The sequence below is a fragment of the Embiotoca jacksoni genome, unplaced genomic scaffold (genome assembly GCF_022577435.1).
Source record: "Embiotoca jacksoni isolate LCO1_2020_lvr unplaced genomic scaffold, fEmbJac1.0.p SCAF_8, whole genome shotgun sequence".
Classification (NCBI taxonomy): Eukaryota; Metazoa; Chordata; class Actinopteri; family Embiotocidae; genus Embiotoca; species Embiotoca jacksoni.
This window is the reverse complement of record NW_027185436.1, coordinates 7,871,549-7,890,153: the sequence shown is the minus strand read 5'-3', so window position 1 is coordinate 7,890,153 and position 18,605 is coordinate 7,871,549. Positions and strand designations below refer to the sequence as shown.

Sequence of the window (18,605 nt, the reverse complement as noted above, 5' to 3'; positions counted from 1 at the left end):
CAATGTATAACCATTGCAACGGCCCTTCCAAGTTTCTGGCTACAGTTAAAAAAATAAAATGCTTTTTCTTTCAAAAGATTTCAATTTTTTTTTTTACACAATTTGCAATACATTTAAAGGACATGAAAGGTGAAAACAGAGGCCACACACTTAACACAGTCATATTTGTGAAGGAATATTCTATAACCTTGGTAAGAACAGGTTATAAAGCATCAATCTTGTCCAAATCCAGCTGACTTTAAACACCTCCTGGTAAATATTCCTTTCTGTTGCAGGCGCATGAATAACAAAGAAACAAAGTGTGTGACTCAAATATGTATTAACATCCTCCAAGGTTTTTTTTGGTTGTTTTGTTTTCTTTTAATATAAGAGTTTGGGATATTTTATGTGTAGGCCAAGTTTCAGAGGAACGCTCAGCTGAATTCGGCTGCCTGGTCGCTCACTGCTCACCCACTGTTGCATTACTGCTCTTATCCAGTCCTACTACACCCTCTGCAGGTGGAAACCAAGCACTTCAACCAGGAGAACCTGAACAGGCTTGTCTACAACTATACACATTTAGCACTTCAGAAAAGGAAAGCTTGTTCAGGTCAAAATCGTGATTTCACTTGATCTGCGATCCAGAGTTGCTGCTACACTTCACCAATTTAATCCAAAGTACTTTATTTGACCTTTGAGGAAATATGAGGAGGGTTTACGCAAAAGTGATTCAGTCATTCATAAAAACAATCTAAAAAATCTAAACTCTGGATGATGAAAGAAAAAAGAAAAAGAGCTGAGGGGTAGAGACAGTGGGCACTCTAACTTATACCCACCAAAATATTAAACACCACAAAGCCATTTTTTGTTTTTTAAATTGCAAGTGTATTTATGAGTGTCAAAGTGAACTGACCATATTTCTGAATGCAGATTTACATTCTGAAGACTCAGGAAAGGACTTAGGAAAACCTAATTTCCCTTTGTTTTATAGAAAATTTTGAAGCTGTTCCTGATAGCGTGAGCATAACCCACCCACGTGTTGTTCAAACGCTCAAATACAACCAAGAGGAGTGTTTTCTAAATTTTGCAACTCTGGTTAAGTTTAGGCACAAAAACCACTTGTTTAAGGGTACAAAAAAACAATGGTTTGTGCCGTAATTAGCTGCCTTTAAAAAAATAATAATTTTGCTTTCAAAGCGTGGGACAAAGAAGTTTTTAATCTGGCTTCCGCTAGTAAAAACTACACTATAACATCTACCACAACTATTTCTACTTTCAAATCAGCAAAGATAAACGCAGGCATTACGAATGAAAGTCTGCCTCACTACTGCAGCTGCTCTCCATTTCTGCCCTGCCAGGAAAAGATGTCTGACTCTGGCATAACCGTTGTGATTTTTGGCATTCTGTCACTGTTCAACAATAGAAAGTCAGCTGTGTCCGCTATCCCACTTCTCACTTAAAATGTCTGTCGTTCACTTGATTTTGTTTTCTTTCCACAAGGTTAAAACTTTTAACATTTCCATGAGCCACTTAGGGAATCCAGGAGAGCCTCCTGTCACACGAAGACGGTCTTTTTCTTTTTCAAAAAGTAATTTAATCTGTTATTGATAGACTGTGGAAAAAAAATAAATGTTGATGCTGAATCTTTTCCCAGGATAACTAATATTGAAAAGAAAACATTGGAGCAAGGTGAAATATCGCTTTGGAGGAACACTTCACAGACTCACATGTCCAGAAGTGCTTTCTTCCTTTTCTTTTTCTCCCCTTTAAAACTTGTTTTGTTCCTGGGCAGACGGCAGAGGGAACATATCGACGAAGTCTGTGTCTGAGTGCAGCCGGCTGTCCAAGTTGAAGTCAGTGCTCATTAATGCATCTGATTAGTCTTCAGGCAAAGGCAGAACAGCAACCCAGCCAAAAACACACCGAGCAGCTTTTTGGGGACACAGATCAATACAGAGGCACTTCAAAACAGCAATGAAGAGGAGGATATTGGAGAGAGGAATGTGCTGTTAACTCGGACTACATACTGAGAATGTAAGCAGTGGTAATGGTGGAAAAAAGTTTTAAAATGTACAATTCACATAGTTCAATATTTAACAAATGTCTTGTCTTTAACCTTATGAATCAGTCAAGACACAGCTACGGCTGCAAATTAAAATTATTTTCATTATCAACTAATCTGCTCATATTTTTCCCATTAATGAGTTTAGTGTTTGGTCTTTAAAAGGCCATTAAAAAGTGAAAATTAAAAGCCAGTCTCTAATCGACCCGTTTTCCATAAGTGAAGGATAAATATTCATCCAGCTTGTAGTGCCTGGTCAACATTATACAACATGTATTAAAGGGACATTTACTCACAATCATTTATCTAAATCAACACCCAAAAATTTGCACAGTTAAGGAAGACAATGCAGGACCGTCAAAAGCTCCACGTGTTTTTCCTTGAGGTCAAACAAACATGTTACGTGCATTCCTTTACTCAAAACACTGGCAAAGCAAAGTTTTTCAAACATCCATGTTGTGCCTCAGCATGTGTGACTGAAAAAAAAAAAAAAAACAGGCAGAACAGTAAAATGTTGCTCTGTGGGGATACAGGTCAAAACCTACACAGACAGTTGACATCAAAGCAACTAGTTAATGTCCAAATTGGTTAGTGATTTAATTTATTTTTTTTACAACTGATAACTTGACTAATCAACTGTTTCCTTAAATAAGGTATCAATTATTTCTATTACTTTCACACTATAATAGCCACATCTGGAAGAAAAAAAAAAAAAAAAAAAGAATGATTAAGAGAATTAGCGCCACAACCTATTTAGAAACAGACAGTGAAGTACACAGAGAGGAGGTGAGGAGTAAGGAGGGGATGTAAACTGGAAACTGGGACTGCACTCGGAAAGCACAGACCTCCGTCAAGGCCAATACTCCACTCTTCTATGATATGCAAATCTGCAACTGCAACCACTATGTCGGGTTGTATTTCCAAAACTATGTGAATGATGTCAAAATACGCTTTAGCCTCACTGAAGCCTCATATTTCAGCGGTTGTACCGGTTCCCGTTCTCCTGTGAAACCACCATCTCCGAGTGCTCCACAACGGCTGCTTGTTGTGTAAAGTTTGAGTAAGTACATGTTTATCTATGAAAGTGAATTGTGATTGTGAGTTATCATATTTCAAGAATGCCCTATGTTTTGTCACTATTGAACTTACCGAAAGGATTTTGAGATGTAAAGCATTTTGCAGACTAAATGTCCTGTTTCCGCATGTTAATGAAAGTTTTATTAAAATCCGACTGGTAGTTTTTCCGTAATCCTTCTGACAAACAAACAAACCACACTGAAAACATTACCTCCTTGGCGGGGGTAATGAAGGAAAGATGGATCATGTGTTTTAAATTATAAAAAAAAACTAGAAAAAAGCACATTAGGCAAAAAGAGGAAAGAGGATTTAAGACGATTTATCAGAGATTCCCGCCGGCAGAACAAAATGTAGATGGACAGCAGACATCCCCATCTCTCCACAGTTTGGTCCAGTAAATTCCATCTTGACCTTAACTACATATGGCTACTTCCATAATCACCACAGACGGGAGAGAGACGACGAGAGCGAAAGGCAAGGAGAGAAAACTAAAGAGACTTCTTGATGACATGAAAGCATGGAAATTCTGGATGACGGCAGAGCTTTTTCTCGCTCTGACAGACATAATCCAGTTCCATTAGCAGTTAAACTGACTAAATACATCATACAACATCTGACATCCAACATCCTAAGAAGTCTAAATGCCTGTCTACAAAGACTGGAGGGGATTGGGGGAGATGGACAATGCATTGTTTGTTTGTGTGTGTGTGTGTGTGTGTGTGTGTGTGTGTGTGTGTGTGTGTGTGTGTGTGTGTGTGTGTGTAATTCTGTTTGTGTGGCCGGTCAGAATGGTTCTATTTATCTCTAATTACAGTCAAATAAAGTTTCCAGAGGAGATTCCAGTGCAGCTGGCAGCTATTCAATTCACCCGCTCCCATGTGTGTGTCACTTGCAGTGTTTTAACTCAGCCGCGCGTGTGTGTGTGTGTGTGTGTGTGTGTGTGTGTGTGTGTGTGTGTGTGTGTGTTGGTTCAAGTCAAAAGGTCTATCCCATAATAACTGACAGCTATCATTATCACTTCCTTTGTCTTTGCTCTCCCTCTAATCCAGTTAATTAAATCTGATAATGTCAATATACAGTTTAATCTGCGATTACGTTTGATTGGACGGCTGTCACTTCCCCTGCCAGCAAAAAACCCAACTACTGACAAGCCAGACAGACAGCCAATCAGAGCGGGACATGAGGCTTCCTTCACTCAACTATACGTACGTCTTTTCCAGCGTTTGACGTCATTCCGCAGACAAACACACACCCTTCCTTCCCGAACGCCTACACGAGAGACCTGGAAAACACGGTGAGTGTGCAAGAGAGAAGGTCTGATTGTACATGCAGAGTGGTAATTACACCCAAATTGAGGGCACATGGTAATCTATGTTAGGTCATCTCTAATTCCACTTACATTTCCACATTTTGGACTAATTAAAACTGTAAATAATCAGTGTGTGTGTGTGTGTGTGTGTGTGTGTGTGTGTGTGTGAGAGAGAGAAAGACAGGGACAGTGAGAGTGTGCACAGGCAGACACGGCATCTTTGAGATGAACCATGTGGAAGAATGTTCCCATCACACTGCAAGAAAATTAAGTGCACACTCTTTGATTTGAACAAGACAGTAGAGCAGATAAAGCTTCTGTAAAAGACAGGAAAAGAGTCGAAAAGTGCTTCCGCAGCAGAAATGTTTGGAGATTGCTACGTATTTAACTGAAAGGAACATTGGAGCAAAGTTAACAACATAGAAAGATGGGTGACGAGACAATGTTTTATTTCTGACACTCCAGCTTCTCCTCCCTATGGCAAATTGAAGCGAGATGAAAAAAAAAAGGGGAATTTGTTATTCTCAGACCCCTTGTCCTTCGAGGTGGTGGAAGAAAACAGAATATGAATGGGAAGAGAGGAAGGAAAAACCCTTCAAAGACAACTGGTGCAATATAACCAACTCTGGCATAAATACTGGATGAATGCCAATACAGAATGCGCAGTAGATGTCAAAAGAAGCAGAGCGCCGAATCACCAGAGTCACCTGCTCTTTCTCACAGTGCTCTTAGCCCACGGTTATCCAGAGCCCTGGGCTGATTTGGCCCCGGGCTAACAAGCAATGAAAGAGTCAGCATCAATTTGCAGACACTCGTCGGTGTTAGAAGCATCCTCGGCATTGCATTAGCAACTTTCAACTGTCATTTGCTTAAAAAAAAAAAAAAAAAAAAAAGATAACTTCTGTGCCCTTCAGTCTGATAATCATGGCCAACAATCTATGCATTATCCTGTAAAGAACATGAGAAAACTGCACATGTAACATCACGGCAAAACACCAAACATGTCTCCACAAACAAGAATTTTGTGGTTTAATATGACAATACCATCAAGAGAAACAGCAGAGCTACTACTAATGTTGTCACTGATACGTGTTCAAATATTCTTAAAGTTACAAAGGCTTATTCAGAGAGGTTGTGCCCTCTTCTTTAAAAAAAAAAATATATATAAAAAAAAAAAAGAGCTATTTAACCTTGTACAGAGCTTGACATGGTCTTAACAGAGAGAAAACAAACCCTGCAGCATGGAACTGAAACCACAACCATGGCAAAGAGGGAAGGAAAGAAAGAAACGATGTATGTGGGTGTGCATATGACAAAGAAAAAAGGGGAGAGGGTGAGTGAAAGACCACACAGAAACATCCTGCAGCAATTCAATTATTCAATTTTAGAGGAGGGGGGAAAAAGAGAGGGCAGATCAGAGTGAGTGAAAGGCTCATCCTCACATGCAATTGATTAGGACAGACACAAAAAGGGAGGGGGGAGGGGAGGGAGAGGAGAGGAGAGGAGAGGAGAGGAGAGGAGAGGAGAGGAGAGGAGAGGAGAGGAGAGGAGAGGAGAGGAGAGGAGAGGAGAGGAGAGGAGAGGAGAGCCTTTACAATGTAGTCTTAAGAGGCTTTCACTGCCGTCCTATGACTTTGCGATTTATAGCACACTAAAAACCAAAAAGCCCATCTCGATGCCATTTCCTGAATCAATTCATGTAGAGAACAAGGGTTGAGCTCACACAATGGCCTCACACAAGTGTTCAGCCATTCATTTTTTGCATAAACCTTTCAGAAAAGCCTTTTCCATGTGGCTTGAAACCTTTTAGTTGATCTATGAACAGCAGACCTGGTGTGAAATGAGATCCTCAAAATACAAGAGTTGGAGTCGCCATTTAAATTCTTAATACGTGATACAATATTTACTCTATAATTTATAATAAATTAAAGGCAACAGCCTGTATCATCTGATGTCAAAGTGTAAATGAGTAGAAAAGTAAAATAGAAAATATTAGTCCTGGATCTGACAGCAGCAGAATCACTTGGAGACAGTAATTACAACCGTTTTCCCAGAAAGCAACAAAATCTGTTTTATTTTTTAACGGAGACGTTGGAGGAGAGAACCTGAGGTAGTCTCTTGCAGCTGTCAGAGAAAGTAAGTGCTTTCTGGATCATCTTAACTCCTGGCAAACTTAATGACGATATTAGGCCGAGCAACCCGAGTGCCTAGACATAACAATTCTCATATAAAGTCGGCCCATTTCTCTCCTAATGACAGGAAGCTAAAATAACTGCAACGCTTTCACGTCTGAAAAATGACTGTCTGAAATTGATACCGCTGCACTGAAATGTTATCAGCAATATTAATCTCTCACCTAGTGGTAATCGCTAATTTCATGTACTATTAAATTGATGAATGGGATTTTAAAAAACTGAGTTATTGTTATAAACTTAAAGTGGACTAATTAATCAAGGTCATGATTACTCATGGACTCCAAATACATATTGGCAGGAAGACGTGTGAAATAATTTCATGAAATGGAGGAAGGTCTAGATTATAGGGGGTTAGAGAGAGACAAACCAAATAATAATATAAATGACAATATGTTTTCTTCTGGATCAGCGTCCAATATCAAGTGAAATATATGTTAGCAAAAATGATATGTGGTTCTGATTTGATGTGAGAAATACACAACACAGCATTGGCATCAACCGGTTGAAGCCCACAAAAGGAAAGTGGCTGCATTCAGAAAATGGGAAACGGTGACATCTAGTGGTGATCCCAGGTAATGTGCCACGTATATTTGCGTCTGTCCTTTTATATTAAAGGAAATATGACAACATCTCATCTGTCTGAGTTCATGGCATGTCATGATCTCAAAAACAAATCCATCTGTTCAGAGAACGGACCTTAAACTGATTAATGCATTAGTCTGCAAACATTTATGCACGTGTTCACATATTTGCATTTATATGAACATGTGGGCGGTGTTAAAATGAACCACATACTGTTTCTTCAAGCATGAATAAGTTACCGAAGATTCAAGAAAACAGTTTCCCTTCATTAAACTGTAGATTTAAAACCTCAAGGATCCGATGAGATCAATAAACAGGAAACCTGCTGGTTAAAGGCACAATCAGTGCAACATATTTAAAATTGTGTGTTTACAGTGTGGCGGCCAAAAATCAAACAATGATGAGGAGTTTTTATGGCAATAACAAACATTTGTCTGCTAAAGCAAGAGTGTATAAGAAGAAGACTAGCGAGAGGAACTGACAGCGGAGACGGAAACGAATGAATCCGTGTGGTGATGTAGATGTCGCTTGCTCGTGGTGCACTTACTGAAAGAGAGCACATCAAGTGGAAGTTCGGTGTATTATCGTGCATGAATTCTTAGCCTCAAAAATGGCAGTAACAAACAGTAGATAAGGCAAGAAACAGATTCACAGTGCTCTGACAAGATTTTAGCACCTATGAAGAGCCTCTACAAGATAAACACAAAGACCAGAGACCAGAAAACAGATGCTACCGTTAGAAGAGAAATCCTGAAGTAAGGGAAGCACGACAAGAGCGAGAAAAAGCACAACACCGAGTATCAGAGCAGATGTGTGGAACTGACCATTTTGTTCTCCTGCAAGTAGAGTCTCTGCAGTTTGGGACATCCTCTAGCCAAGGCCATTATGCCCTCATCTGTGAGACCGTAGCACTGACCCAAGTGGATGTCCTTCAGCTCACCGCAGTGCTCTCCCAGCTGAAAGGACAAAGTATAAAGAATGTGTCAAATCAAATACTCAAAATCTTCATTTTAATTGGGAGCATTTTTTCACACCTTTCATTTGGGAATAAAAAAAAAAAAAAAAGAACAAATGAGACCAACAAGCAAAGATCTCAAAGTTAAAACAAGAGGCTTTGGATCTCTTGTGTCTCCGCTCCAGCTCTAACTGCATTCACCTTTATCAGTGCTCCATCTGTTAGTTTGTCCTGGTTGCCCACATGCACCTTCACCAGAAGAGGGCAGTGTGTAGCCAACGCCGACAGAGAGATGTCGCCCAGCTGCTTGCAGCGGTAAGCTGTATACTTCTGCAAGCCTGGACAGTGGGAGGCCAGGGAGGACACTCCGTGGTCATGAACCCCTCTGCAATCCGAGATGTTAATCTCTGTCACATTCTGCCTCCGAGAAGCTATTTTCACCAGGAGATCATCGTTTACCTGAGGGAGAAGGAGACATGAAAGTCAGTACGCAAGCAACAAAACTTTGTCTCTTTACCATTAATTCCGTGCCAACATTAACTAAATGTCTGAAATGTACTGACAAAAAAAAAAAAAGTGTACAACTCTAGTGACATTAAAGGATGATACCTGAAGAATATAGAGTTTCTTACTTGTTGTAGGCCACTGAGGTCAATTTGCTTCCAAAACTGGAAGTCCAAGCAGAGGTCCCTCCAGTACTTACAAACCAGAGAGGCACAAAGACAGCGCTCCTTCACTGTCAGGTGGGACAACACCTGCAGGGAGAGATAAAAACGCACATTTCTAGTTGGTTAAAAGTCCTTAACCAACAACAGAGCACACAGCGGGTTTCCTATCAATGATAAGCTCTGAATGAGTACTTAGCATATTTCACTGTACCAACCCAGTGGAAAAGCATTAAATATAAAAACAAAACCGACCGAACCCTTTGATCAATTCTTACCTTTAGAAGAATGGAGGAAGGCAGGTGGTTGATACTTAAGTGATCAGCAGCGTCAGAACTTCTCGCCTGGCAGTCGTCATAATGATGCAGGCAGCAGGGGGACGAATCTGAACTGTGAGGCAGATCGGCATGAACACCGAACCCACAGCAGCCATCAGTAGGTGAGGAGGAGGAGGCGGAGGAGGCGGAGGAGGCGGAGGAGGAGGAGGAGGAAGGAAGTGGACAGAGGGGAAGGTGGCAGTGGCCGGTTTCAGAGTTGGAGGCGGCCTCTCCCCCACCTCCTCCCACTCCTCCGTTTTCCAGCCCTCCGTCGGGAGCAGCGAAGGCACAGCGAGGCTGCTTGCAAGGGGTGCACCTCTGCACCTCAGAGCACTTCCTCTTACACACCTGCAACCAAAGACACACACAGATCAGCCCAGGTGGAGACCGATTTTCTTCAGGCAAGTCACAGCAGATTTGATTGAGTAGACTTTAATTAGAACAGCAGCCTGAAAGCACCTTACACCGCCCACCTCCAGAAAACAGCCCCACTGACTGCGGCTCCTCTATGAGAACAAAATAAGACAAAGGCTACAAAGTATGAAGCTCTGACTTGTCACTGCTGCAAGTCTGTTACTTAAAGATGTGTATGCTCACTTTCATAATTTCATGTTAATTTCAAGCTGTGTAAGCTTTGAGAAGAGTCAGATTTTAGCTTCTTTTTTTTTTATTATTATTATTATTTTTACATATAATGTTATGAATAGTTGGAAGGCATCTGTCAGGGCGTTCAGTCTGGACCAAGGTTAAAGTTTCTGTTGAATACATTCGATCTGGTTAGTTTTGGTTTCATTGCCATTTTTGCTAGCGCAACAACATATGTAGGTATGCATGACATACCGACGTCCTGTTGTCGTCCCCTACGTGGACTACATGTCCCTATATTTGTCATTGACTCTTGTTGACAGATGTGCGTAGCCTTTTCCGTTTAAAAGGAGAAAAAAATTATTAACAGATTAATTCCAATAACGCTATGAATTATTACTATGCCGTTGCTACCAGCACTGTTTTTCCTCTCCGAGATTAAGATTTTAAACGTCAACATTTTTCGGCATTTTTCTCAGGCTGAATTTCGATTTCTTTGTCAGACCAAATTACAATGGAATATTCTGTCTCTTCCTCTCTCCATGGGATACTGCGGCTGATTACTTCTGCAGTTGTTTTTGTTTTTCTATTGTTTAAATGGTTGACCGTAGCCTGCCTCCTCTTCCTGTAATTGATCCAAATGTCCTGAACATCTAAAAACACTTTTCACACCTACTACTTTGGCTTGGACCAAAATGAGAAGTTCAAAGGTCCTGACCAAACAAGGGAGGTGTGAAAGCACCCTTAACGCTATGGTTACTTATTAGTAAACTTTGAATTTCTGTAAGTGAAGACGGCCTTATTAATCATTAGCAGCACTGATAAATCGCTGCTGTTTAGGTCACGAGTACAAAGCCATGTTGCGTCTCCACCACAGTGTTCGGTAGTGTTCGTGCAGCGCGCGCGCGCGCACGCACACACACACACACACACACACACACACACACACACACACCAGCTGCCTACCATCTCAGTGTAGTCACTGGTGCAGCCAGGCACAGGCACAGGTATGGGCACGGTCACAGACACACCAGCGGTTCGGAAGAGCGCCGGTGGTGGAATCAGTTTGGCAGGAACAGCTGATAACAGGCTCCTCCCTTGGCCCTCCCAAATGGCCAGTTCCCTGGGTGACAGCAGGAACTTGGAGCAATCCTCAGGAGACGCGAGTGTTGCGTATCGCTCGGCGAGCTTCGAGGCTGCTGCTGCTGCTGCTCCGATGCCGACTCCACCTACACCTGGGACGCTGATTCCAGTGACGCTGTTGTGGCAGCACCCGTTGACGGCGGCCTCCAAATGGTCGCTGTCGTCGTCGAGACCACTGCTGTTGCTGTGGACAATGAAGCAGAGCATGCAAGGGCCCTGCAGGAAACAGTTCCTCTTCTTCTTCTTCCTGTGATGCAATTTGCGTGTCCTCTTCTTTACGCGGTAACCATTTTTCGAGAGAAGATGGCCCATATAGATGATTCAAGGAACCTCTGGAATAACAGGAGTAAATTCATTAGTAAATGCATCATTCAGCAATGTTCTCATGTCCATGATTATCAGGATACGGCAGACTGGCTCTCGATGTTGGCATCAAAACCTGAGTTTTGGTATCAAAACTTGAGTTTTGGTATTCATATTTTATACCCTTTTCTTGTTCATTTATCAAAACAAGCCACATTTATCAAACAAAGAACAGTTATATGAACACAAGCAATGAGACACAAAAAAATTATTTCATAAAATTGGCAATTTGAAGACAAATCAAAAAACAAAAAACAAAATTTAAAATAGGTAAGAAGACCCGACAAAGCCTTCAGTGAATGTTCACAATTTCACCGTCTGAAATGCTCCATATAATAGACATATTTCAGTCATTAAATGAAAAGTACTGAGGTTCCATAATCAGCCGTTGCCTAGCGTGGTGAATAAAGAAATAATGATTATACTTTACATTATTATTGCTCTTATTACATTATTTCATGTATACTATTCTGTAACCAGTTGTGCATATTATAGCTTTAATATCACTTTATAAGTGGATAGCTACCTTAACAAGTAAGAAAAATGTCTATCTATCTATGGTCACCAGCGCACACAGCAGTAGTCATATCTGAGATCATTTTCATCTCTCACCACCGTCATCATCATCATCATCACTGTTCTTCAACAAAGATCTTAAAAGATAGCATTCATTCTTTTTACAAGCCTGTCCTGGTATTGGTTGCCTAAATCATTCCTTCTGTCCATATTGGCAAAGTGAAAATGAGCCTTTCTCAGTCTTAGAAAAATCAAATAAATGTCTTTCAAAGTTGAAGCCTTTTTGCCACACGATTTCTTGTTTATGTTGTTTTTTTTTTCCCCAGACAAGCTTTCTTGACTATGCTGCAATGGAGGATTAACAACACAAAGAGGGAATATCATATTAGATTTGAAAGACAACCCTAACCTTGGCTGACATAGTCTGATGAAAGATTGATATGAACTTCATCTGGACTTCTGGGGGGGGGGGGCATTTTGGCACGTACAAAGGACAAACAGGGAACAGCGAGGCGCTTGTTTTTAATCGCTTACATTGCAATAACAATGCAGGATGTATTCATACTCAGTGTGGACTGGAGAATGTAAAAACAGCATGTCACAGCTTTATACACACACCAAAACAAAGAACATGTGAGCTTGTTCTGCGTGTCACGATCAACGAAGGTAGAACCACAAATACTGGAAGAGATACGAGGCTGAAACAGAAATTGCATTCTCCTCCTGCACATGTAAAACATATTACTAGAAAGCAAAGCAACACCCTGGCTCGGTATCACAATGAAATGACGATCTTGTTTGTAAAAAGGGATCACGTTGTCAGTATAAATGCTAAAACTACGAAGGAGCAGCCAGCTGAAGCTTATTACACTTGTATCGTGTGAATACATTACTTGTCAAACGTTAAAAAAAAATAATAAAAAAAAAAAAAAAGCACAAGTGTAAATGCCAAATTGCAGATTTGTTCCTGTCATATTGAAAGTCTGGCAGCGGAACAATCTGGCCGCTGCCGGATGAAAACACAGAGATGTAAACAGTGAACAGGTGGTCATTTGTTTAGGCGTACACAAACACACAACGCGCACTCCTAACGTGGCGGCTGCGGTTCGTCTGAAATAGCTACAGGTTTATTTCTCACATATGCTCTAAACTTAACGCAGTTCCCTCGTTTAGAGGGAGAGAATAAATAAAGAAAGAAAAAGACACGGCTCCGTGGAGCTCTCTCTGCCAGGCTAGCTCGCTCCTTCACCAGATGCTAAGTTAGCTGTAGCCCCGATATGAAGCAGCTCTCACCACTTCGCACGGCGCTCCCACGCTCCGGACGGTGCTTGCATAATACGCGGTCAAGGTGAGCGCTGACGAGTCCCGGCAGGAGAGACGCAGACGCAAGAAGAAGAAAAAAAAAAAAAAAAAAAGCAGCGACCTGACTGCTGTGGTGTTTGTCCCAAACAGTGGCAGCTCTGGGTCTGCCTCTGGTGCTGGCTGCTGCTCTTGAGGACAACACTTCCGCACCGAGAGGGCAGCGGGACGGAAGCCGACGAGGGCGATTCGTAATTCGTTTTTGGGGAGCTACGTGAACCCGCCAGCTGTAGAGGCCTGAGGAAGAGGTGAGGCTTGTTATACCTAGCCTCGGTTTGTGCATGATCAGTTCCATGACTAATTATTTTTATTTGTTTAAAAGCCAGAATTAAAACACCACAGAGTCCCTTTCGCAACGTAACTACCAACTCCAAAAACTTGGTGAAGTTAATATCCCAGAGCCCTTGAGCCTATAAGGCCCCCAGGTTCACAGATTGTGGTTATTATTGTAACTGTAACAATTGCTTGGGAATGTAACACTGTCGCACATTATACACTTATTTACCTGAGGGGCCCGGTGATTTGATACCTTTGTATCCTCTGTATACCTTTGCAGTTGATGTAATATATGTGTACCTGGTGCATATTTCTAAAAGAAGTTGTGTTTAATCAAATGACCAAAGTCGAATGGACACTCATCAAACGTTAAGGGAGATAGTATTCCAGCAGCAGGTTTGGTTAGTTTTGGGGGCTTAAGCAATGTTCTGTAATGAAGCTGCCATGTGCAGTCTACCACACAGCCTGTACCTGTTGTGTCCTTAATTTTATACACCTCAATCCAACTGGAACATCAAATATCTGCATGCTGCTAAATAAAAGAGAATGTCTAACCTATTTTCCAAGGAGATCCCATTTTGATCATTCAAACAATAAAGTTAGCCAGAGGTTACATGCTCATTATGTTGTTGTTGTTGTTGTTGTTTTTTAATTTATCTGTGCATTTCACCCATGATTAATATTACACATGTTTCCTACATTGTACAAAAGTATCAGAGCATAGATTGGCATGTCACTGGTCTGTGCAGCAGGACGGCATTGCCATCGCCCAAAATTGTACTGTTTATCTTTGAGGAAATCTCTGTGACTGCAGTGTAGACTAATCATCAAAACAAAAGTCTGAAATGTAAAACTAGAGACATAACACAGGATAAAGCTCCCCCAAAATTCAGCCTGTGGACACTGTTGCATAACATGTGGCTCTGTCAAGTCTGAGAAAAAGAAGGTCTGTGTTTCTGTATCACCAAAAAGATGGGAGGGGCGGGGGGTGGGAGGGGACTACGACATTATTTTGGAAGGCAGAGAGATTTTCATAGAAGTTGTTTTTTATGTTACATTATTGCACTATGCTGCACCAATGTTGAGCTGTAGCCTATAAATGTCTTTCATCTGTTTAGGAGTATATGTCGGTTTTTTTGGATATGTACATTGAGAGCATGTTACAACCAATGTCAAATTCCATGTACGTGCAAACATATCTGGCCAGTGAAGCTGATTCTGATTCTTCTGATTATGAGAAAAGCAGGGTCCGGTTTTGGGTAAATAAATGGTCTTCTGCTCTTGTGAATATAATAAGATTTTAGGCCTTCTAAAGTATCCCTTTAATGGTTGGATATTTAACCCTTTAATTTTGGGGGGATTTTTTTTTTTTTTTGGGGGGGGGGGGGGGTTTAAAGAAACCTTCACAGCATCCTTGTCACCAATGATCCCCCAAAAATATGAAAATATAGAAATAAAATAGAACTTGGTTGAATACAGCTGCGGGTCATTTTGACCCAAGGACAACACCAGGGGTTAAACCATGAGCAACTCTGTGACTATTTTACATTTTTCAAGGCACAAAACAACATGATTATCATATGAAAGCATACAGTATAGGACTGTTATTGCAATAGGTCTCCATGTGCACTCATTTTAACTCTTTATTTTCCTATTCATTTTAAAAGCCCTCTCTCTTTCTCTCGCTTTCTCTCTCTCTCTCTCTCTCTCTCTCTCTTTCTGACACACACACACACACACACACACACACACACACAAAAACTCCCATTAGGGGCGTGAATTTCCAGCCACCAGCTCCTCCAGGCTGAACGGCTGTTCCTAAAATAGCACCACCGCGACATCGGAAGCCTCAAATAACATGGCTGGAGAAGTTTCACCAATAACTCGACAAGTAACTGTAGAAAACCGGGAAACTCGGACCGCTTCTGTCAATATTGATCTCAGAGACGTCGAAGACTGCTTAATTTACGACCGGCATGGAGTCGCGGTCCCGTTCAAGACCTTGTATGGAGACAGGAAATCGGTGATCATTTTCGTGCGGGTACGGCAAACCTTTTTCTGGCTTAGCCTTGCAGATGGTGTTTAGGCTGTAGATGCCTGAAGTTGCATTCGTAAACTCAAGAGAGGCTGTAATTGAGTCGGTTGAGCCTCAAAAAGGTGGCCTTGAAAGACATCAAGGTGGGCATCAGGTGAGATGTACACGTGCCCCAACAACCTCTCGTGCTGTGGTGGAAATGGAGGAATGGAGGGATGATGTCCATATAGGCGAAGAGAGAGGGAGAAACATTATATAGTTGCAAGATGCGAGTCCTGTAATGTAATCTCTCATGTCACTTGTTAATACGTTATAAACTGTATGTCTCTGCAGACTTTCTTGTGCTACAGCTGTAAAGAGTATGTTGATGATTTGAGCAAAGTACCCAGAGAAGCACTACAGGTAAGTCCTGATCTAAGAGTAATGCACTGGAGGCAGTCACCAGGAGCATAGCTGCACATTTGACATGCAAATCAAATGCTGGTAGTAGCAGATTGCAGTAATAAATTACTGATTATAAAAACAATCCCCAATTTGATGTGTGTTGTTGCAGGGGGCTGACATTAGACTGGTTGTGATTGGTCAGTCTGCTCACCACCATATAGAGGTAATTGATTAATTATGAATATGCAATTAGATTATTGGGTGTTTTTTTTGCATTTTGATGCACCTGCATGGATGTTTTAAATTGTTCTATTTTCTAACAACTTCATTAATGATTTTTCCAACACAAGAATAAAGAAATCCGAACATTTGAGCAATCAATACAAGAGTGTGACCCTCCTTCAGCCCATCAGGATATATAGACTATATTACAAGTATATATATTCTCCAATAAAAAGTAGAATAAATATAAGACAAATTATACTAAAAAAATAAACAAATGTAAATAAATAATAACACTTATGGCATTGAGAGAATTTCACAACCAATATAAAATAATTAAAGACAGTGTGACACTCTTATAGACATAATCATTGAAAAAATTGAACGTGTTTCCTTTTATCAACTGGTGCATTGTCAACAGTCATGAGAGCACCAAAACAATTCATGTTAGAGATACGTTTTCGACAAAGTAAACTATGACCAGGTTTTGTTATACTTGCATATAAGTACCTTTCTCCAAATTGAGCAGTAGCCACAACCTCCAGATTGATAGGAGGACTCCTTCCCTTCCGATTAAGAAATGAATTAAGCGAGCTAGCAGTTGTTGCATTGCAGTTGCCGGTTCTTGACCACAACTCTTAAGTTACAGAGAGTTACTGTGTCACAGCCTAAATGTTTGGTTGTTTTTATACTTTGGTCCGAAAGAAGAAACAATATCAGCTATATTTTAAATCTAATTTGAATGACAAATGAACTTGCATTTTTATTTAAAGACATTGTACACAGGTGAGATATGTTCCTCTATCTCTCGTCTAGCCATTCTGCTTGCTGACGGGGTATTCCTATGAAATATATGTGGACCCGGAGAGATGCATTTACCAAAAGCTTGGGATGAAGAGAGAGGAGAAATTTATAGACTCTGGTAATGCAATAACAGTATGAAGTCATAAACTTGTAGCGCCAGCAGTGATCTTATTTTGAAAAGATAATTAATAAAAAAGAAATTGCATCTCCGGATTTATTTTATTGTGTACTCAGCGCACCCAAGTCCCCATGTGAAGTCTGGTGTTTTTATGGGCCAAATGAAGAGTATATGGAGGGCCATGAGGAGCCATGCATTCGATTTTCAAGGTGACCCTCATCAGCAAGGTGGAGCCATCATTGCAGGACCCGGTGAGATGTCCTGTCTCTTTATTTCCTGTTATGTGTTATTTGTGTAAATGTTCAATCTTAATTTCCATATCTACCGCCATTGAACCCCCCCCCCCCCCCCCCTCCCTTCCACCATTTGTCTCCCTGCAGGCTCTCAAGTTCATTTCCTCCATTTTGACATGAACCGCCTCGACCACATGCCCATTACCTGGCTCCTTCAGCTCGCCGGGGTTCAACAGACCCTGGACTTCAGCGATAAGCCAAAGATCATTGAGGTGTAGCGAGCTGTCCACCTGAAAGTGTGCTTCGCCCCACGTCACTGTTATTATCACACATGCACTGTATATACAGATGGGTCCAAAAGTGGGAGACCACCAGTAAAAATGTCCATTACAAATGATCATTTTAGCTTCATAATTTCAGCAAAAAGTTGAAACAGTGAAAAATGTACCTGGAATTTAGAACATGAGATGGCAGGCCCCAGTTATGATTCAATGACAGCAGCAATAGAGCTGCATGGACTCCTGTTAACCCTTGTTATCCTAGCTTGATGAGACAATATCCCAAAGAGCATCTTGTGATGTCAGGAATGTTTGTCTTCCTCAGGCTTCAAGTGCCCCCATAAATGTTCACATTTGCTTAAATGAGAGCAGAATCTTAAATATATATATTTTTTTTTTTTTTTTGTTTACATGCCATATTTTCCTACTTTTTAATTTTCTAATTACGTTGACATAAAATATACATTTTCTATGTGATTTCAGACCTCACCATATGTTACTTCATTATTTTGTTACGTCACAATTGTGCACGGACAAATTGCAACATTTTCAGTAACAGATATTTATGTCCCAGTATTTCTGAGACTATGGTTGCTGTACTGGGCTGAGACCTGACCGTTGAGCCCAATTTTGGATAGATCTTAAGCACACTGTTTATGTTTAAAGCGTATTCTTGACTATGGAGAAAGTCATTTTACTATCTGAAGGTCAAATTGTTTCCAGGGCTTCCAATCACATCTCATGAGGTTGAAACAGCCAGGAAATGGCCCTTGAGGTAAAATGGTGTTTGTTTTTGATTTTCTACATTTATCAGAGTCATCATGTTACTTGTTGTAATGCTGTATGTAAAAGTTGTAATGTCATGTCCTTCAATGGTTGCATAGTTAATACTTAACAGCATTGTCAGAGTCTTATTTTTATACCCACGTCTATAGTGTTTATTATATTGTAAATAAAGTTTAATTATTATTATTTATTTTTCACATTATATTTATCATTTATTTATTTTTTTTGGGGGGGGGGGGAATTTATCTTGCCTCCCACATTGCACTTTACACAAGGTCACAGCACAGTTGTATCCAAATGGGATTTATTCAGGACCAATATGGGACTTGCGTTATCTGTGGGCTACACAGCTGCTACAACCG

At 40.8% G+C, this 18,605-nt stretch overlaps 2 protein-coding genes across 2 annotated transcripts in view; one reads left to right on the top strand and one right to left on the bottom strand.

The window, feature by feature from the left end:
• fbxl17 (F-box and leucine-rich repeat protein 17) overlaps positions 1-13,251 on the bottom strand; it is a 221,453-nt gene extending 208,202 nt beyond the window's left edge. Inside the window, exons 1-6 of the mRNA XM_069138868.1 lie at positions 13,042-13,251; positions 10,693-11,201; positions 9,103-9,489; positions 8,792-8,914; positions 8,361-8,618; positions 8,029-8,160 (exon numbers count right to left, since the gene is read on the bottom strand). Coding sequence (XP_068994969.1) covers positions 8,029-8,160; positions 8,361-8,618; positions 8,792-8,914; positions 9,103-9,489; positions 10,693-11,181 — 1,389 coding nt within the window. The 5' untranslated portion in view covers positions 11,182-11,201; positions 13,042-13,251. The remainder of the gene's footprint in view (positions 1-8,028; positions 8,161-8,360; positions 8,619-8,791; positions 8,915-9,102; positions 9,490-10,692; positions 11,202-13,041) is intronic.
• A 1,914-nt stretch (positions 13,252-15,165) lies between these two features.
• Positions 15,166-18,440, top strand: prxl2c (peroxiredoxin like 2C). Its single transcript, XM_069138877.1, has 6 exons — positions 15,166-15,424; positions 15,752-15,820; positions 15,972-16,025; positions 16,841-16,946; positions 17,063-17,197; positions 17,327-18,440. Exons 1-6 carry the CDS (start codon positions 15,242-15,244, stop codon positions 17,455-17,457), a joined length of 678 nt encoding a protein of 225 aa, XP_068994978.1. The 5' UTR covers positions 15,166-15,241; the 3' UTR covers positions 17,458-18,440.
• Positions 18,441-18,605: the final 165 nt, after the last annotated feature.

Coding starts and splice junctions, on each gene's coding strand:
- prxl2c (XM_069138877.1), top strand. CDS start 15,242: ATGGCTGGAGAAGTTTCACCAATAACTCGACAAGTAACTGTAGAAAAC. Junction 16,026..16,840: donor CTGCTCACCACCATATAGAG/GTAATTGATTAA, acceptor TCTCTCGTCTAG/CCATTCTGCTTGCTGACGGG. Junction 16,947..17,062: donor GGAGAAATTTATAGACTCTG/GTAATGCAATAA, acceptor TTGTGTACTCAG/CGCACCCAAGTCCCCATGTG.